The following is a 22,263-nucleotide window of genomic DNA, read 5'->3' on the forward strand; positions in this document are numbered from 1 at the left end:
GAGTTTTTTTGACCTTGCTCCTATAGCTCTTTCAATTTTGACAGTACGGTGTCAATTTTAGATCTTTCCTCATTTCTCATGTGGGCATTTATTGCTATAAATTTCCCTCTAGACACTGCTTTAAATGTGTCCCAGAGATTCTGGCTCATTGTGTCTTCATTCTCCTTGGTTTTGAAAAACATCTTTATTTCTGCCTTTATTTCATTGGTTCCAGTCAACATTCAGGAACCAGTTGTTCAGTTTCCATGAAGTTGTGCAGTTTTGAGTTAGTTTCTTAATCCTGAGATCTAATTTGATTGCACTGTGGTCTGAGAGACTGTTTGTTATGATTTCTGTTTTTTGCATGTGCTAAGGAATGTTTTACGTCCAATTATGTGGTCAATTTTAGAATTAAGGGTGATGTCGTGCTGAGAAGAATGTATATTCTGTGGTTGTGGGGTGGAGAGTTCTGTAGATGTCTATTAGGTCCGCTTGTTGCAGTTCTGCATTCGAGTCCTGTATATCCTTGTTGATTTTCTGTCTTGTTGATCTAATAGTAACAGTGGAGTGTTAAACCCTCCCACTATTATTGTGTGGGAGTCTAAGTCTCTTTGTAGGTCATTTAGAACTTGCTTTGTATACCTGGGTGCTCCTGTATTGTGTGCATATATATTTAGGATAGTTAGCTCTTCTTGTTGTATTGATCTTTTCACCATCATGTAGTGTCCTTCTTTGTCTCTTCTGATCTTTGTTGGTTTAAAGTCGATTTTATCCGAGACTAAAATTGCAACCCCTGCTATTTTTTGCTCTCCATTTGCTTGGTAGAACTTCTTCCATCCCTTTATGTTGAGTATATGTGTGTCATTGCATGTGAGATGGGTCTCCTGAATACAGCACATTGATGGGTTTTGACTTTTTACCCAGTTTGCCAGTCTGTGTCTTTTGATTGTGGCATTTAGGCCATTTACACTTAACATTGATATTGTTATGTGTGAATTTGATCCTGCCATTTTGTTACGGGTTGTTTGTTTTGCCCATTGGTCGATGCAGTTTCTTCATTGTGTCATTGGTCTTTACCATTTGGTTCATTTTTGCAGTGGCTGGTACTGGATTTTTTTTCTGTGCTTAGTGCTTCCTTCAGGAGCTCTCATAGGGCAGGTCTGGTGGTGACAAAATATCTCAGTAATTGCTTGTCCATAAAGAATTTTATTTCTCCTTCACTTATGAAGCTTAGTTTGGCTGGATATGAGATTCTGGGTTGAAAGTTCTTTTCTTTAAGGATGTTGAATATTGGTCCCCACTCTCTTCTGGCTTATAGGGTTTCTGCTGAGAGTTCTGCTGTGAGGCTGATGGGCTTTCCTTTTGGGTGACCCAAACTTTATCTCTGGCTGCCTTAGCATTTTTTCCTTCATTTCAACCCTGGTGAATCTGATGATTGTGTGCTTTGGGGTTGCTCTTCTTGAGGAGTATCTCTGTGGTGTTCTTTGTATTTCCTGTATTTGAATGTTGACCTGCTTTGCTAGGTTGGGGCAGTTCTCCTGGATAATATCCTGAAGAGTGTTTTCCAGTTTGGATTCATTTTCCCCATCCTCTTCAAGTACACTGATCAAGCGTTGATTAGGTCTTTTCACATAATCCCATATTTCTTGGAGGCTTTGTTCATTTTTTTTCACTTTTTTCTCTTTTGTTGCCTTCTCTTTTAATTCCGTTGAGTTGATCTTTGATCTCTAATATCCTTTCTTCTGCCTAATCGATTAGGCTATTGAAACTTGTGTATGCTTCATGAAGTTCTCGTGCATGTTTTTCAGCTGTGTCGAGTTGTTTATGTTCTTCTCTATGCTGCTTATTCTAGTTAGCATTTCATGTAATCTTTTTTCAATGTTCTTAGTTTCTTTGCATTAGGTTAAAACATTTTCTTTTAGCTCAGAGAAGTTTGTTATTACCCATCTTCTGAAGCCTGCTTCTGTCAGCTCATTAAAATCGTTTTCTGACCTGTTTTGTTGCCACACTGGTGAATTGTTGTGATTTCTCTGGGGAGGAGAGGCATTCTGGACTTTGATGTTTTCAACCTTTTTGCACTGGTTTCTTCCCGTCTTCTGTGAGTGGACGTCCTTTCTGTTAAAGTCGGGGTTATTTCTCCTGTATGAGGCTTTTTTTTTTTTTTTTTTAAACGCAGGTGTCAGTGTGCCACTTGAGACAGTCTGTCCATTTTCTGCCTGTGGAGGTGCTGCTGGGCTGCCTCAGTCTCAGCCCAGGCTGCTGTTTATTCTTCACCTGGTTTCCATACTGCTGGGGTTAGCCCTGCCTTCCCAATGGTGGGCTCTTCCGCTCTGCAGAGCCCTTTATTTCTGGGTGGCGGATGTGTTAACTGTGAAACTCTCCTGGGAGAGGGCCTCTGGTTGCTGGATCTTGTGAGGGAGGGGCCTGTCTGGTTGCATCCTCCTCCCCGCTTTCAACTCTCTCTTCTGTGGGATGGACAGTTCCTTTTCACAAGCTTTCTCAGTATTAGTCTAAATCCCTGCCGTGGTCTGTGCTAACAAGGCACTGGTCTGGCCAGGGCTGCTGGCCTTGGCTGTCGCCTGGGTCTGTGACTCTGGGTGGTTCTCAGGAAGACAATGTTTCCCTGGTCTGTGTGCTGCTGAAGTCTTGGAGTAAATTGCTGTATCTGATTCAGATAACTGAGGAGGTGATGCCCGCCCCCATCATCCTCCGTGCCTACTACACTTCCAGGTGGGGCAGTGCCCTGCCTTGCCTTGGTTGGACGCCTTTGGGCTGCTTTCGCTGCCTTTTGGGGGTTAATCCTGCTGTTCAACCAGTCCCTTTAAAACAAAACCAGTACCTCGCTCAGAGACACGTATATTGCTTTGGTTCTGTCTCACTCAGTGGTAGCTGCACTCCAGAGAAGCTTTCTTTCAGCCATCTTCCCCTGAATCTCTCCTTATTTATTTATTTATTTATTATTTATTTATGTTTTTTTCTTTTTCTTTTCTTTTTTTTCTTCTTTTTTTTTTTTTTTTTTTTTGAGATGGAGTTTCATTCTTGTTGCCCAGGCTGGAGTGCAATGGCGCAATCTTGGCTTATTGTAACCTCAGCCTCCCAAGGTTCAAGCAATTCTCCTGACTCAGACTCTCGAGTAGCTGGGACTATAGGCGTGCACCACCATGCCCAGCTAATTTTTATTAGTAGTGTGTGTTATTAGTAGAGACGGGGTTTCACCATGTTGGCCAGGCTGGTATTGAACTCCTGACCTCAGGTGGTCCAACTGCCTCAACCTCCTAAAGTGATGGAATTATAGGCATGAGCCACTGCTTCCAGCCAGTTTCCTTATTTTTTAAATAAGTAGATTAGACTAGATAATCCTAAAACTATTTCCAGTTCCAAGATTTTAAAACTGTCCCCCTTCTGATTTTAACGTGGTCAACATATAACCCTTTACTTGGTTGAATTACATTTTTGTGTTGATACTTCCCAAATCTATATCTCAAGGTTACAACTCTCTGTGTGGTCCATTCTCATGTAGCAAACATCCCCGAACAGCTCCATCTGTATATAGTATATGCACATCACTCATTCTATGCACAACATGACTCATATTTTCCCTAGTAAGTTGTTTCCTTTTCTGCATACTTTCCTCACGTTGTCTAAGCATTGCTTTCCTTTTGAGTCTTCTACCTTACCTTTTCTGCAATAACCATCTATTTATCTTCCAAGACTCTGCTAACAAATCAGTTTCCTATGTGAAATTTTTCCAAGCCCACTTTCTCCTCTGGTACAGTCATCTACTACCTTCCATGGCATGCAAAGTAGACTGTTATCAGAGCACCCACATGAATTTACTCACCTGTTTATGAGTTTACATTTTTAATTCCTTGAGGGTATGGATAGGTTTTATTTCTTCATGATCCTACCCACAGCTTAGGAAGTATTAACAGCAGGTGATTAACAAATATTGAATGAACAAGTAAAAATGAAAATTCTGTGATCTGAGGATTTCTCATGTCATTACTTTACCTGGTATATGTTCTCCACCAATAGTCTCATCAAAGCATGAAGAAACCACTGGCTCTCTGGCTTCTTGCCCAGTCTTATCTGCTCACCAACTTATGAAGACTTATATAAATGCCAGCCTTCATTTGATTATACACATCTTCCTGCTGTGGGAATTCAGTGTCCTTTTTGTGTCAATTCAGTTTTGCAGAGTGCAGATACCACATTTCCTGTTTCCTTCCTATCTTCCTAGGGTCAAGATTAGAATAACAAGGCTAGGTTCAGTGGCTCACACCTGTAATCCCAGCACTTTGGGCGACCAAGGTGGATAGATCACCTGAGGTCAGGAGTTCAAGAGCAGCCTGGCCAACATGGTGAAACCCTGTCTCTATTAAAAATACAAAAATTAGCTGAGTGTGGTGGTGCACACCTATATTCCCAGCTACTCAGGAGGCTGAGGCAGGAGAATTGCTTGAACCTGGGAGGCCGAGGTTGCAGTGAGCTGAGATTATGCCACTGCACACCAGCCTGGGTGACAGAGTGAGACTCAGTCTCAAAATTTCATTTTTTTTATTTTATGATTTTTTTTTACTTTAAGTTCTGGGATACATGGTGGTTTGCTGCACCTATTATCCTATCATCTAGTCAGTTTCTAATACTTTTTCATTCTTTTAATCCTACATTTGACTCAGCTCTCTCTTGGTAATCAGCTGAACACAGGAAATTTAAACATCATAAACAGAGGAAATTTATACATAAACCAGCCTCATCATAAGCAATTAGCAAATGTACTTTCAGCTCCTCCAAATGTTAATGAAATTTACACCTGATACTAAGCTCTCATTCAGTAGGTATACTTGGGTAAATAAGCTGTCAGACTTGAGTGGCTGACTATTTCTCAGCATCCTCTCAAAACACTTCCCACTCCCTGGTAAGGCTGGAAGAAATTTTCCAAAGTGACTTATTTTAGCAAGGTCAGGAAGCCATATGTGAATTGTAAAAATTACAAAATTCGTCTTCCATCCCTTCATGTTTTTTAAACTTCCTGATGCTGTAGTAATTAACATGGAAAACTCATACAAATGGGAGACAAGCTTATCTTTAGAGAGAAGTTTCTTTCTGTGTGATCCACTGCTATCATACATCCACTCAGGCTTATCTGAGATGACTAATGTTTTTAGGTCTGCCCTTGACCTTCCTTCCCCAAATGGGTAGTACTTAGTCACTCCCAGTCATTTTCTTCCACTGCCATCCTTCCTTATATTTGTTGATAGGGTCAGGAACAGCCCCTTGAAAGTTAGTCTGTCTTCGAAAAGATCACCAATATTTTGGACCAAGTCAGAAGGCAAGATTGAACATAATGCCTAACCTAGTTTAAGCCAGTTATACATCGCTAATGATGATAATTATTTTTTATCAAGCACTTTATTCAGTGCCATTGGTAATTACATAATTAATGCATTCAATTCTCAAAATAGCTCTGTAATGTAATGATTCCATACTAGCCATTTACAGATGAAGAAGAAATGGAGGGGTTGTCAGTTGTCTGCAGTCACATAACCAGTAGGTGGCCAAGTTAAAATTTGCATTCCTGCCTGTACCTTTTCCATTTCACCAGTACTTACAAGAAAATGTTTATGTCTTGAATGAGAAGGGTTCTTGAGGAGATGCACTTAAGACAAATGGTGACCTGTTCAGCAGGAATGTAGCCCTATTTCTGTTGTCACTTAGTAGGAAAGAGATTCAGAAGGCTGATATTTTGAAACCGTGCACATAATGAATTGAACAGAGGTTTGACTGACTCACATAAGATGTTTCTTTGCCTTCCAGGAAGATTTCCAACCCGCAGCAGCTTCAGAGACCAACTGGGAATCAGTCACAAGCTCTATTTCAGTAAGTAATTTATTACTCTGTTGCCAGCGAAAGAAACTGATGGAATAGCTAAGGTCAATCCCAAAAGAACTTCACCTGTGTTACGGACCTGTGGTTTGACCAAAAGCCAGATCTCAAACAGGATATGTTTCTCCATTTCATTCAGGTTACAATGGATTATGTCAGACACCATTTTTCCCATCTGTCAGAAAGGTTTCCAGGAACTGCCAGTATACCATGGTAGGAATTCAGGCTAGGCAATAACTGAAATGTTTTTCAGTTTCAGAGCAGAGCTTTCCAATTAAAGGTCTGTCCAAACATATCAAACATATCAAATTAGTTCATGGCCTACACTCAAGTGGGGAATTTCAAAATAGCTTTCGAATATTCCTGGGGAAGATGTTAACCTTTGCATTTTCGAGGGTCTTTTCAGACTTGAAAATCCCAATGTTTACAGTAAGATAACTCAAGTGCAAATTAGGCATGTATTCTATTTTACTTGGATAGATAACATAACTCACCCTGAAGCTGTAAAATGGTTCATGCTCCAACTTTTTTCTAAATTTAGCCATTTCTCAGTATTCTGTCTCCTTATGTATTTTGCACAGAAAGAGCAGACCTTGTTTTCACCAATCCTATGTGTAGCACTTATGTAGCAATAAAATACAAGACAAAAAATACAATTGTTTACTAAAAGGTCAAGACCATAGAGAAAGCTTGACCATGGTTCTAAGTAGGTCCATGTGGCTGAGTCAGAGTTGATTTTTTTTTCTAAAATTAATATGTTATCTTTTGCTCTCTAGGGGATTTTAAAAAAAACTCTTTCATATGGCAAAATTCCCTCCACTATGAATTATGTGACTATTTAATTCACGTGGTGTGGGTGCTGGACTAGAACCTCATCTGATCAAAAGATCAGAGAGATCTCTGAGGACGATTTAGGTGTTTTGTGTGCTTTTGACGGTCCAGGATACATGCTCTGAACCTAGCTTGGTGTAGACAATCATTATCAATTAGGTGAAAGTCAACACAAGGCAGACAAAGCTGAAGAGCTGCTCAGGCTAAGCAGGAGGGTCACAATAGAGGCTAACTCAAGGTAGACTTTTGCAACCATGACTGAGGGTCAAGGGTTGCTCCAGCTACTCAGGCACCTTCGATGTGATAGCTCAGGGTTGTCTAATGATGCTTGCCCCAAGGACAGACTTACAAGCCTTAAAGGACCCTTAACTAATTAAGGATAACCCAGGTCCTTTAAGAGAGAGGAACTGTCCCATCCTTTGGAGTATCTGGAGAGGTTCCCTGGGTCCAGATCCACTGCAAACACTTCTGGTTTGAGTTTCAAGTCTAGGTGCTGCTTAACTCTCTTGTAAGGCCGGAGCAAGCTAGTTTCCTTACTCAGAACTTCATTGTTCAAGAACTTTCTGGAACAGGATCAAGGGTCATTGGACCTACCATTAACATCTGTTTAAACCAGACCTTGTTTTTGTTGAAAGTGGTTTTCCATTTCAGAGCATTTTTTTTTTTACATATTGTTATCATTTTAAAGTAATGCAGTTAACTTCAGAATTGACTTTTATAAATATAATTCATTGACAAAAGCTGAATGAAATCATATTTACTGTGCAGCTGAAGGAGACACATTCAATTAGTTCTTTTCCTCACAAATAGTTTTTAAATATTTACCTCAGAAACCAAAATGTTCTTGTGGGCTTATTAGGTCACCTCGTCACTCATAAAATATTTCCTCAGCCATCATTGTTGTTTCTGGAAACTTCCCTAAAGCAAAACTTGAAAACAGCGGTAAAGCTTATACACAAGGACACGTTTACATTTTACCTATGACTTGGATTTACTCCTCAGCCTCGTATCAGAAGAGATTAAATTTCCCCCTCCCTTCTCAGGGACTGATAGTTCCCCACAGCTTTCTCTGAGAGAGATATCTGCCTACACACTACATTCTAGGCACTGTTAGGAGCCACCCCGGAGAACTCCATGTAGCCGTTTTCCGCAGAGCTGTCACAAGAAGCTTTCACTTGCATGGGAATGGCTTTATGGGTGTCCCTGTTTTTATTTCAGAAAAGAGGGAAGCATTTTAACTTCACAGATTTTTTATGTGCTGCCATGCCTCTAATTTGGTCAGCTCATTTTGAGTTTTTTCGTTCTTAGACCCATGCTATTGTGACACAAGGCTAGTTGTAAACCATCTGGTGCATTTGAGCCAGCCAGACTGTAGATCATCCAGGCAATACAAGTTAATGGGGATTTGGAATTACAGTACTGAATTATAAGTATTCCACCCCTAGCATGTGACCCCAAGAGAGGTGTCAAAGACAGAAATGATGTGCTTCAGTCAGGGTCCAGCTCATGTCAAGCACACACACACACACACAGACACACACACCTAAATTAAAGAGACAACCTATCAGAAACAGAAGGAACAAATAGGGCTGCACCCAGATGAGAGTGATATAATATCAACAAGATGACTGTAGAGGGCATCTTTAACATGGCTTGAACTATGAATAAATCTGTGGATTCTTCTATAATGTATGACAAGGACCATGCCTCCAGATAAATAATCATTATTACCTAGATACACCTGAACAGAATATACAGTAGACTCATAAGATAATGAATGCAGCACAGCGGGAAAGGTTTGGTCAGAAGAGAATGTCTACTTATTTTAACAAGGATGACTGAAAATTAGATGTATGGTTTCCTCTAAAAGAAAAAAAAACATAGAACTGGCCTGACATATTCATCAGTCTATTTCATTCTCTCATCCCACTCCCTCGACTCCCTTTAACCTACAAGGAATATTTGAAAACTGCTCCTGAGTGATACCAATAGTAGATTAATGCTTTAAAGCCCCTTAGTTGTGTGAAGAGAGACTTCCTCTGACAGCAGATGATCATCAAATCACTTACCAACCTTTGGACCTTGATTGGTTAAAGAGAGACAACATTGCCTGAGAGTAAGATTATAAATTGTGGGCTTTGCTGTCTGGGACTCTGTAGCACCTATTTTTCTTGATTAGATACTACAGTCAAATCTTAGGAAAGCAAGTTGTCACTAATTCCTATTTTCCCTTATTGATAAGAGATATTTGCCTTTAGGGGATCTTATTTATTTGGTAGTTTCTTTAAAGACATTTTAAAATCATTTGAGGCTGTGTGCTCTCTATTTCCTTGTCAATGGGTCATGAATTTTAACAGAGATATTTGAATCATGGCTCATTTACCTCTAGATTGTACAAGGGTTAGTGAAGTAAGTACTTGGAAACCTTATGTGGGATGTATTCCATGGCAAAATACATAATCCTCTTCAGGCTTTCAATGATGTTGTATTTCTCATTTAAAGACTCTTCCTGAGAAGTTTTAATGGCAACTGGGATCCCTAGCAAACTATAGCATTTTAGAAAAATATGTTGCCTCTGTGAATCCTCTCCTTTTAAGTCAAGAGAGCCAGTTTCATGGCTAATTATCCTTGTTGACAGTAAATAAGTTGGTTAAAATGCTAGGTTTTATGAAAATGTCTCCAGAGCAGATTAGTACATTGCTCACACCTCATCTCCAATGCCAGGCGACCTGTAAAGGGGGGTTGGGGAGGTTACAGGTAGGAGAATGGAACGAATTATCAAAACTAACATGGAAGTAGTTTGAAATTTTGATTCCCACTATTATTTGTTGTTATGTGGATGATTTGGGACCATGAACCAAGAAACTGGATGACTTAATTTTATGTATTTCCATCTAGTCTATATTTTTAGATGATTACAGTTAAGATAAACTGAAAGTTTTATGATCTGCTTGTATTTGATTAATTTAAAAAAAAGCAAATGACTAACCTTTTAGCAATTAATTGATTTTACCCAAGAATATGGCAAGATAATGCCATGTTGTTTTTACATGGCATTCAAACTTATGATGTCTTATACACAGAATCCTGTTTATGTTCTTTCTGTATAGTTGAATGACTGTTGTATTTCACAGCAATGGATTTTTCTGAGTACACTGAGCTGTATGTCACTCTTAGGGGGTATCCTATCACTCTCCATCAGTAACGGATCCCACTCTCACTGCGGATGCTCTGGACAAAAAAATTGCAGAATTTGATACTGTGGAAGATCTACTCAAGTACTTCAATCCAGAGTCATGGCAAGAAGATCTTGAGAGTATGTATTTGGACACCCCTCATTATCGAGGCAGGTCATATCATGAGCGGAGGTCAAAAGGTAAGAGACAGAGACTTATGCATTCTTCATAAGCAGATAGAAGTCTTAACAGTGCAGGCTGAGTTTCCCATATTCAAAGTATTTGAATCCAGAAGCCTTTTGGATTTTGGAATATTTACATTTATACATATTGGTTCAGTATCCCTAATCCAAAAATAATCCAAACTGCAAAATGCTCCAATGAGCGTTCCCTTTGAGAATCATGTTGGTGCTTAAAAAGTTTTGGATTTTGGAGCATTTCAGAGTTTAGATTTGTGTGTGTGTGTGTGTGTGTTAAAAAAATGCTTTTATTCAGATATCTAAACAACTCTTGAATTTCAGTTATAAAGAAACAAACTCCATTTGAAAGCAGGCAAAAGTCTTGAACATTTAACCAAAAAATTATACAGGTACCAAAGAGGCACATAAAAATATGCTCAATATATTAGTCATCAGTAAACTGCAGATTAAAACCATGATGAGATACTGCTAAACACATATTAAAACTCAAACTTGAAACTTAAATTTTTAAACTAAATTTTCAAAAGTTTAATATTAAAGGATCTGACAACATCTGGTGCTGATGAGAATGTGACATAACTCCCCAATCCTCCCACTCCCTGCTATTCCTCCTGTAGCCCTCCCACCCCACCACAGGTCCCAGTGTGTGATATTCCCCTCCATTTGTCCATGTGTTCTCATTGTTCAACACCCACTTATGAGTGAGAACATGTAGTGTCTGGTATTCTCTTCTTGTGTCAGTTTGCTGAGAATGATGGTTTCCAGCTTCATCCATGTCCCTGCAAAGGACATGAACTCATCATTTTTTATGACTACATAGTACTCGATGGTGTATATGTGCCACATTTTCTTTATCCAGCCTATCATTGATGGGCATTTGGGTTGGTTCCAAGTCTTTGCTATTATAAGCAGTGCTGCAATAATAATATGTGCGCATGTGTCTTTGTAATTGAATGTTTTATAATCCTTTGGGTATATACCCAGTAATGGGATTATTGGGTCAAATGGAATTTCTGTTTCTGGATCCTTGAGGAATCGCCACACTGTCTTCCACAATGGTTGAACTAATTTACACTCCCACCAACAGTGTAAACATGTTACTATTTCTCCACATCCTCTCCAGCATCTGTTGTCTCCAGATTTTTTAATGATCACCTTTCTAACTGGCATGAGATGGTATTTCAATGTAGTTTTGATTTGCATTTCTCTGATGACCAGTGATGGTGAGCTTTTTTTCATATGTTTGTTGGCTACATGAATGCCTTCTTTTGAGAAGCGTCTGTTCATATCGTTTGCCCACATTTTTATGGCATTGTTTTCTTTCTTGTAAATTTGTTTAAATTCTTTGTAGATTCTGGTTATTAGACCTTTGTGAGATGGGTAGATTGCAAAAAAGTTTTCCCATTCTATTGGTTGCCAATACACTCTAATGATAGTGTCTCTTGCTGTGCAGAAGCTCTTAAGTCTAATTAGATCCTGTTTGTCAATTTTGGCTTTTGTTGTCATTGCTTTTGGTGTTTTAGTCATGAAGTTCTTACATGTGCCTGAATGATATTGCCTAGGTTTTCTTCAAGCATTTTTAAGGTGTTACATCTTATATTTAAATCTTTAATCCATTTGGAGTTAATTTTTGTATCAGGTGTAAAGTAGGAATCCAGTTTCAGCTTTGTGCATATGGCTAGCCAGTTTTCTCAACACCATGTATTAAATAGGGAATCCTTTCCCCATTTCTTGCTTTTGTCAGGCTTGTCAAATATCAGATGGTTGTAGATGTGTGGCATTACTTCTGAGGCCTCTGTTCTGCTCCATTGGTCTATATCTCTGTTTTGATACCAATACCATGCTGTTTTGATTACTGTAGCTTTGTAGTATAGTTTAAAGTCAGATAGTGTGATGCCTCCAGCTTTGTTCTTTTTGCTTAGTATTATCTTGGTTATGAAGGCTCTCTTTTGGTTCCATATGAAATTTAAGGGTTTTTTTTTTTTTTCCAATTCTGTGAAGAAAGTTAGCAGCTTGAGGGGATAGCATTGAATCTATAAATTACTTTGGGTAGTATTGTCATTTTCATGATATTGATCCTTCCTAACCATGAGCTTGGAGTGTTTTTTTCAGCTGTTTGTATCCTCTCTTATTTCCTTGAGCAGTGGTTTGTAGTTCTCCTTGAAGAGGTTCTTCACATCCCTTGTTAGTTGTATTCCTAGGTATTTTATTCTCTTTGTAGCAATTGTGAATGAGAGTTCACTCATGATTTGACTCTCTCTTTGTCTGTTACTGGTGTATAGGTATGCTTATGATTTTTGCATGTTGATTTTGTATTCTGAGACTTTGCTGAAGTTGCTTATCAGCTTAAGGGATTTTGGGCTGAGACAATGGGGTCTTCTAAATATAAAATCATGTCATCTGCAAATAGAGACAATTTGACTTCCTCTTTTCCTAATTGAATACCCTTTATTTCTTTTTCTTGCCTGATTACCCTGGCCAGGACTTCCAATAATATGTTGAATAGGAGTGGGAAGAGAGGGCATCCTTGTCTTGTGCCAGATTTCAAAGGGAATGCTTCCACTTCTTTTGTAAAGCCTACCTTGTCCCTTGTTCTGTCCCTGTGATGTCTACCTACCCCCTAACCTGGTAAGGTTAGAAGCACTTAGGACACCACGTTACTTTGTATGTACGTGGTGCACTCTTACTGTACTTTTGGGTTTCCTCTAAGAGGATCTGGGATCCCAGTCCCTCCTATAGTTCTCCACTCTGGCTGAATTAAATCACTGGGCGAACTTTGAAAACCTACAGATTCCTAGTCCCACCCCAGATACACTGACTCAGAATCTCCATGTGGTGAGACTGGGATATATATTGACATTATTTATGGTTCCTAGGAGAGTGATCCTTAGAGACAGCCAGTGTCAAGAACCACTACTTTAGAGATTGTTCATCTTATATCTACAGCACTTGGAATAGTCTCTGCCACATTTTAGATGCTCAATTAATGTTTGTGGAATTGAAGATATTAATAATCCAGTGTTAGTATATTTCTAAAGTTTATAAAATCTACCTCATAGACTGGAGAGGGTAGCTTTACTAAAAATGTCTTTGGTTACTGAAATAACCTTGCTGGAGCATTCAAGGTGATACACTATGTGATGTTTGTGACAGAGTAAACATTGTCTTTCTCCCCTGCTGGCTTAGGTCCCATTTCTTAATCTCATCTTGTTTGAAATGGCCCTAAGGCATTTTTGTACTATTTCATTTAACCCTGCCAAGTCACCACTGTCTTTGCTCTTGTATAAATGTGCTGATTTAATTGTTTATCATTCCACTGATGCTGATTCACCTACACATATCACAAAAACAAAGGAAGTCAGATTTAATATTTCAGCTGGTATTTTCTGCTGTGAGAACATAAAAATACAAATTCATGGCTTGTATCTCGATCTATGAGGAAGGGAGAAGTGAATAAACTGTGAAAACAGGAAAATAGCTATGGATAATGGAAGTCCATTGGGTATCAAATAAAACTTTGCCTCTACAGGAGCTCCGTAAGTCTCCTATCAGTATAATAATTTCTTAATGATGTTGTGCAGAAACAAGCTAGTCGTTTATTAATAACTTTTGCACTCTTTCTTCTGATTTGTCCAGACAGATGGAAAGTGGCATTTTTCATGATTGCAAGGAGCAGGATTCTAAGATGACATTTGAATGTGAATACACAAAACACAGGGTTTTATGAACTCTGGAATAAAATGCAGACACCCTGAGTAAAGAATTTATAATGAATCAGTAACATTTAAAATATGAAGGTTCATCTTTTACAATTAAATGATATGTTTTGCTTCTTTGTATTTAGTAGAAGGGAGGTGAGGTGGTAAGCGAGCTTTTTGTTCTCTTCAAGAAGAGAGATGAAAATAGAGAAGGGAAAAGGACAGTAAAAGTTTGTTGAGAAAATAGGAGATATAAAATTAGTAAATAGTGAAACCAGGATGCCAAAGCAATAATGTCTACATTTTTAAAATTCACAAGTCGTAGATAAGCTCAAACTTGTCTGTAAAAGCTTCTGGACTGAAGATAATATAACAAGTTAATATATTCAACTTTCAGTTTCCTAGGAGGTAATAGAGAAAAAGGTAGCATATATAATTGAAATCTCTAGTAGATAAATACAGTTCCAAACCCAATTTTTGCAAATAATTTCAACCTATGCTTTTAACCTCAAAGCTGCCCAGAAGTTAATTTTTTAAAATGAATGTTTTAAGTTCAAGTTGCATTTACTTTTTATGGTAGACACACTAACGAGTATAGGAAGTGTGCATAAAATTAGGTGAAATTATATGGCTGTTCTTTCTATGAGCTACATAAATGCTCCTTAAATTGCAGCATTACCACTGCAGTTTAACTGAAACTAAACTGCAATCCATTTAAAACATATGGCTGTGAATTTAAGGACAAGGTATAATTATTCCAGTTCATAGCATAAATTTCAACATTTCTAAATTAAGAAATGATCAGCCTTGACTGGACATTAACTGAGAGGAGATTTATGGAGATAAACAATGTAAGTAAGATCTGTTATTTTGCTTATTCCAGGAGAACTTGACTTTCTAGAATGATAGTGTGTTTGCTAAAGAAAAATCCTAGATGTAATAGCAAGGAGTGAAACCCGTTTTCAAAGCTTGTGTTGTGATGAAATATGAGCAAAATTATTGGGGCACTACAAATTAATAGTTTTAAACCATGAATTAAAATACATTATTCTCCAAAAAGTAATCATTTTTAGATACACATGCTAAAATTCACACGCACTCCTCTTTTAAAAAGTGTTTTAGGCCCAATGCAGTGGCTCACTCCTGTGATCCCAACACTTTGGATGGCCGAGGCAGGCAGATTGTTTGAGCCCAGGAGTTTGAGACCAGCCTAGGCAACATGGTGAGATCCTGCCTCTACAAAAAATACAAAAGTTAGCTGGGCGTGAATTGTATGCCTGTAGTCCCAGCTACTTGGGAGGCTGAGATGCGAGGGTCACAGAGCCCAGGGAGTTCAAGGTTGCCATAAGCTGTGATTGCACCACTGCACTCCAGCCTGGTCAACAGAGTGAGACGAATCTAAAAAAAAAAAAAAAAAAAAAAAAGGTATTTTAATATTGAATGCAATAAATATCTTGATATTAAATTAATTCCAAATCATGATGTTTGAAATATGAGATGTTTTGCAGACTCTAGATGGTTAGATGTTATAACTTTGGAACAATTACCAACATATTTCCAAGGATCTAATACCAATTCTGTTATTTTCTCCATGACATTTTGCTCTAAGATCTAAAACACTTGACTCTAATTTGGAAATTATTTATAGGTAAATAGCTAGCATAAGAAACTGAGAAATAAATGAAATAAATGTTTTATATCAATATGTTTTAATTGGTTCTGAATTCTCTTAGGTCAGAATACCTTCTTTTAAAAAATCATTTATTGCTTTTTTTGGTCATGCCTCTGTATGCCAAACAGGACAGAAGTTTTGATTTTTCAAAAATGATTCCAAATATAGGAAATTACTCCAAATACTAAATTTTTCTGATACTATTTACCCAGAAATTTTCTAACACCATTTTGCTCATTGGATGTTTTTTCTGCTAAGCTTTTCTTTTAAAGGCTTTTGCCACTGTTTATGACTCGTATGATTTATAAGTATCTAGATGCCCCACTTACCCTGTTTGCCAGGCAAGCATTCATTAAATCATACCGTTGTTTCTCATGTTGTGTATGTCTATGAGAGCACACATGAAAAGTTTAAGATAATCTCAGCAGTGAGACAAGGACACTTTCAGTTGTTTTTCCTCCTGGTGCCTGTGCCACCTCTGCTTTTCTCCTAGATGCGATTGTCCATCTTTGTGGATGTTCTAACCCCACTCTCATTATCAAAGTTATTCCACTCATCCAGGCATGTGTCTTCTGCCATGATTTAAGTTTCCTTAGGCCTCCCAAGCAATGCATAACTGTGAGGCCATTATACCTCTTTTCTTTATAAACTACCCAGTCTCGGGTATTCCTTTATCGCAGTATAAGAATGAACTAATACACTTGCAAAGGATAATGTTAAGCCTGATGTAATCGAACTGAACATACCTGATCATTGGCTTTTTATATTCAGTTCAAGGTAGGCATGACCTTCCATTCCTTAGTAATCACAATTGCAGAATCTCAGTTCCTTCTAGTTTTAGGTGCTGCTGATTTAAACTTCGTTCTTTGATCTGTGCTACTTACTACAATAATAATGAGAGCATACCTACTGAGAGCTAGGATTTAGACCTGTGCTTCAAACGCTCAAAACTCATTTAATCTTAACACATTTCTTGGCAGGAACTACAGTGATTCCCATTTTGCATAGAAAAGAAAACAATTCAGCAAGTTTCTGTGAGAGCCAAAAAATAGGGAATCATGACATGAACCTGGCCTTGTTGGCTGCAAAGCTCATGCTGCGGGCAACTCAATGGTGTTTAAAGCTCAGGGATTCATAGTCTAGTAAATGAGAAAAAGAAATTTTAAGACCTTCATCTCCTAACTTGTTTTTCTAAGTTTTTCATTTCATAGATATACTTCATACATCATCCCAGGTCATGAATTCCCAGGGTTCAGAGAATTGTTTTATGATGATGTCACTGCTTTCATGTCCAACTCAGTGCCTTCCAGATATTCACTCAGCCATCCATTGATTTTCCAGTACATATGTGCTAAACGTCTACTTATGTCCAGTGGCTTTAGGCAAGTCACTTAACTCCCCTGCAACTCAATTTCTACCTCTATCCAGTGGGAATTGTAATATCTAAGATGAAGATTTTCTGTGAGAATTCAGTGAAATTTGAGTTTGGGAAAGCATCTCACACAGTGCTGGACACATAATAGTTGCTCAGTAAATTTTCATCCACTCATTGCTTCACGATGTTTTCAAACCTTGAAAATCAGGAATTGTCTGATTGAGAACCTTTTACTGTGATTTAGATTAATTTGTGTTTAACTGGTGATAAATGTTTTCATTCTAAATTGTTAATCCCACATGTGGAGTCATAAAATTCAGTGTCTTTCATAATTTTAATTTTAAAGTATCCGGATAGTCCCTCATTAAAACTTATAGAATAATTGTTTTTTCCAGATTTATTTGCACTTCCACATTGGGACTAAAATGTGAAAACAGTTTTCATAATTATTTGCTGATTTATAGAAGAGGGAATCTCACAGTGAGATTATAATGTTCATAAAGATGAAGACTCCTCCTGGCGAATTTATGAACCTTGAGAAAGGCTAAGAGCCCCTGGTTGCTTGGTACAAAAATGCTACAATTATTCCTATAATTCCCTCACCTCCCACCCCATCCCAAAGCCTCATAAACCTAGTGCTGCAACATTAGTAAAATGTTTACACTTTGAATAACAGATTGTGGCACTATCCGCCACTTGGCAAAGGCAATGTTTCTTAGCACCTTGATGTTTGCATCTGAGAACCAGTCTTCTCAAGACCATGCTCTATCCTGTGTGCTCCTCCTTCTGTATTCCACAAGCCTTAGTGCCAGTCATCTCATGCATTATGCTTCATCATTGGCAGAGCTGGTTCTAGAATCCTAGTTTCTTCATTCTAACATAACACTTTCCTGCTACACAACATCTTAGACCAGTCTGGAGATAAGATCCAAACATTCAACATATAAAGTATGAGTACTACTCTATGCATTCCTGAAAGATAGTTGGAATTATTTCTGCCTTTCTCTATGATAAAATATTAAACTTAAAAATCTATAGTTTATTTGATTCATTCAGGTAGTAATTATTGAGTCTCTGTTTCTTGCAAATGGAATCTGGCACAAAGACAATGTTGTGCTTCCTTCAGCAGCATCTTGCTCCTAATTGTTGAAATCAAATGGTTTTAGAATGAGCTTGAATGAGCTGCATTTGGTCCTTACACTAGGGGCAAAGTACTAGAAGAGAAGAGATAAAAAGATAGCTCTCTACCAACAACAACTTTTTTAGTTCAGTGGAAGTGAAGCACCTGAATACAGATGCTTCTTAACTTTTGATGGGTTTACATCCCAATAAACACATTGTAAGTAGAAACCACATTTAATGCACATAGCCTACTGAACTTCATAGCTTAGCCTAGCCTACCTTAAACATGTTCATAACCCTCAAATCAGCCTACAGTTGGACAAAATTATCTAACACAAGGCCCATTATATAATAAAGGTTTAATGGCTCATGTAATTTATTGAATACACTACTGAAAGTGAAAAACAGAATGGTTTTATGGGTGCTCACATTAACATACACAGCTGAAAGTACCATCAAAAAGGCAAACAACCATGTTGAACCATTGTAAGTCGGACCATCTGTAAAGAAAACAAAGCAAGGTCTATGAAGTAAGCAGTATGATAGAGGGCAGGAAAAGTGTGGAGAAGAGAAGTGGTCATAGTAGAGGTGGGGTGAATATGCCTTTCAACTTGGGCTCTAAAAATTAAAATAATTTAGCTGAGCAAGCTGAGATGCCAGAGAAAGCAAAACAGGACAAGAGCATGGGGTTCAAAAACAGCATGGCCCTACTTTAAGTGCTCACTCTCCACACGCCATCACCATGCGCTAAATGTGCACTGGTATGTAGGCTGCTGCTGCATGCCTACTAAGAGTTTACAAAGAATTTTAGCATTATAAAGGCTAGACCTTATAACAACAACAACAAAATGATTACCAGTGCCAACATGGTGAAACTCAGTCTCTACTAAAAATACAAAAATTAGGGGCATATGGTGCATACCTGTAGTCCCAGCTACTCTGGAGGCTGAGGCAGGAGAATTGTTTCAACCCAGGAGGCAGAAGTTACAATAAGCTTAGCTTGCACCATGGCACTCCAGCCTGGGTGACAGAGTGAGACTCTGTCCCATAAAAAACAAACCAACCAACAAAAAGATTACTGGCTATCTACAAGGACATGCAGCAGTTTAATTGGATTCTCTGACAGACTCTGGATGATCAAGAGAAAAAAAGTAGATGATGCATCTGTCAGAATCAAGATTGATGTATGACCAGCACCGTGAAAGCCAACTGATAACTTGATGTTTAGAGGCTAACTCAAGGAAACTAGCCTCTTGTTGACCAAAACAAACAGTAAATTATTGTGCATGGGGAGAACAAAGGTGCTTTCCCATGTTCAAAGTGAGGAGATTATTTTGTTTGACAATAAGTTTTTGTATTCACAAAAACAGACTTACCTTTACATGCCTTGATTTTGACCCAGTAAGGCACATTTTAGACTTTTGTCCGCTAGAATGTGTAACTTACATAAAAAATGTTTCACTTTTAATAAGGAATAGGTTTTTAAATTTAAATCATCTTAAGCTGATCACCCACCCATGTTGTGCTTGCCAAGTATGTGAAATATTATATTGGTTTTATTTGTCCTACAGAAACTAGAATCTCTAGGATTCTCGCATTTGTTCCCACCAAGAACAAATCATTGCTATCAATCCATTCGGTTCCTAGATGAGGCAAGAAAGGAATCAAGGAGAAATGAGGACAAAATGAAGAGTATGCATTGGCCAAAGTCCTCTCAGTCCAGATAAATGAAATGTTATATTGCAATACCAAAGACAAAAGTAGACTCTGAATAGCTGTCTGGTTTATTATTCAGAACTGAATAAATGGATGAGCATACACAGGAGCTCATGCTTGGGTATGTGTAATCGATGACATTGAGAACATGACAGGTTAGTGCCTATGGATGCACCTAGGAAGCCAGCTCATTTGCACAGCAAGTGGTCCTCTGGTGGGAAGATTCCAACATGGCTCGTGGAAGCTGCCCTCTGAACATTTCGTCAGCTCTTCACAGTGGGCTCATATGCGCAAAAGGCATGAAGAAACCTGGATTCAAACTCTGGGTCTACCACTGACTGGTTGTATGGCTGTGGACAAGTTTTCTTCCCCCCTTAACTTTTCAAAGGCTCAGTTTCCTCAACTGCAAAAGTAATAATGATTGTATGTAATTCATCGCATTTATGGGTATTTTATGCACTCATGAACACGGCACCTAGCACTTAGTAGTCTAGATGGCCAGGATCAAAAAGAACAGACTGACTGTCCTTACTCCCACCCCTAATATTAGGAACTGTAATGTCCAATCCAGAGCTGAGATTCCAGAATTCATATTACTTCCCAAAGCACCTCTGTGATTAGGCTGTGCCTAGAGGCAGGGGCTACAGAAGGAAGGGTGCTCCCCTGTGCACTGTGCAGCATACCACACTTGACCAGCATATCCAGAGAAAGTCTTTGAGGACAGGGGAGCCTTCTCAGCCATTCCAGAAAACTGCCAGTATGAGACCCAAAAAACATGACTGATGTCAAAGCCTTGATAAAGCAAGACTAAAATTCAAAATGACAGAGAAAGAAGGATTATTCCATGATGTAGACCAGGATGAAATAAGGGATGTTAGATGAAATTATTGGGCCCTTGAATTAAACTTGTAACATTCTTGCTGCTCTGAAATGTTCAGCTATGGGGACTGATGCAGGAATGGAAAGGGCAGACCCCCTCCCTGGGTTGATACCACATGGCCTGCCTCCCTCACAGAAGTCTCGCTCCAGAATTCTTCTAACCCAAGCACCAGAAACCTTAATTGCTGCTCAGCCTCTGTCTGGCTCCCTGCTCTGCTGCACTGGCTAATCAGTCTTCTTTGACTGGAAACTCAGTATCCCCTGCAGAAAGTCTGCAATCACACTTTGAAGTTATTTGCATCCAGTCAAAACAACCTTTTAGTTCTAATTCTAAATAGAGTGCCTTGGTGGTGTTAATTGCCTGATATGTAGGGCTGGTGGATTCTACAGCAGTAATGCTGGGCCATAGTTCTTAGTGACATTCATGAATTGATGCATAAAACTGACAGAATTGTGACTCTCATGGTGAGTAAGAAATGGAAGTAACCAATGGTAGTCAAAAAGTTATGCAATATGAGGAGTTTGGTTTGCAATAGAATCGGGCTTACCTGCCTTCTCCTGGTTTGTGGAGGGCACTTTGGAGTTTAGTGGAATTCCCATAGGGAAGTGCTGTACTTTGGCTTGGGTGTCTTCTGAAGATAAGGGTGAGGCCATTTACCACCCAGCCCCAGTTCAACATCCCACAGGAATGTCCAATACAGCCCTCACAACATTGCTCTTCTTTCTTCAACTAATGGCTTACTGACCATCCCTCTGTTCTTCTTAAAATGGCAGAGACTATGGGGCAAAAGGGAGAAAAGCTTCAATTCCAGTTTTACCATTTATTGTTAACTCTGAGTAAATAATACCCACTTCAGATAGGTGGGGAGCAACTAAATGTAGTTATATCTGTAAGGTGCATAGCGGAGGGCTGAACTAAAGCAGAGACAGTGCTGCTTCTTGTGTCCCGTTCCTCTCTGCCTTCCCACTCATCACGATCCCTTGCTGCTAATTGCACCTCTTTAGTCCTCTGTGTTAGACAAATATCTTCCCATTATCTCAGACAGCAGATTTGGCTCTCTTCATCAGCCTTGTCCAGAAGCCCAGGAATGCACAGGCCAGCATCAGTATTTATCTCAAGGTGACACTTGTAATGGATGATTGCTGTACTTCTTAATCCATTTATGTAATCCTTTCTGCTTTGCTTGCAGTTATTTTCAGTGCTTTAGCTGCAATAAAATGGTTCCTTTCCCAAGACAGAGTTCATTCAATTTAAATCTGGATTGATTAGAGCTAAAGTTATGACATGTCTTTACAAAGGAAGAAAAAAACAGCAATAAATTATGCACAGTGATTATTTGGCATTTATTCAGTTCCCACAGTATCCTGGGCTCAGCATATAACAACTGGGGATAAATCCCTGCCCTTGAGATTCAAAGTGCAGCTGTAGATATAAAAAGACAAACGGGGATGCAGTTAATGGACTCATGGTCCATACTCGTTCCTGCAATTTTCCTTAGATGCATTCTACTGACGTTGTCCTTGGCTTTTGACCTCTACTCCCAAAGACTTCTTTTTTCTTGCTCCTTAAGCAGATTTGGTTTACGCCTAAGACATTTATTGCGGTTAGATTTTAGGGTGAGCATGATGATATCTGCCTAACATTCACCGGATTCCTCCTGTGGTGGCCTGGTGCACACCGGGCATGCATTAGGAAATGGTGGTGGGTCCTGTGCAGACAAAAGGACTT

At 38.8% G+C, this 22,263-nt stretch overlaps 1 protein-coding gene across 2 annotated transcripts in view; it reads left to right on the forward strand.

Annotated features, from left to right (window-relative positions):
• Positions 1-22,263, forward strand: part of PDGFD (platelet derived growth factor D) — a 243,543-nt gene that overhangs the window by 207,727 nt on the left and 13,553 nt on the right. For both annotated transcript variants that reach the window (XM_032285737.1, XM_032285738.1), the window contains exons 4-5: positions 5,797-5,859; positions 9,874-10,072. In XM_032285737.1, the coding sequence (XP_032141628.1) occupies positions 5,797-5,859; positions 9,874-10,072 (262 nt within the window). The remainder of the gene's footprint in view (positions 1-5,796; positions 5,860-9,873; positions 10,073-22,263) is intronic.

This window comes from Sapajus apella, unplaced genomic scaffold (assembly GCF_009761245.1).
Source record: "Sapajus apella isolate SASKATOON/1434 unplaced genomic scaffold, GSC_monkey_1.0 scaffold16, whole genome shotgun sequence".
NCBI lineage: Eukaryota > Metazoa > Chordata > Mammalia > Primates > Cebidae > Sapajus > Sapajus apella.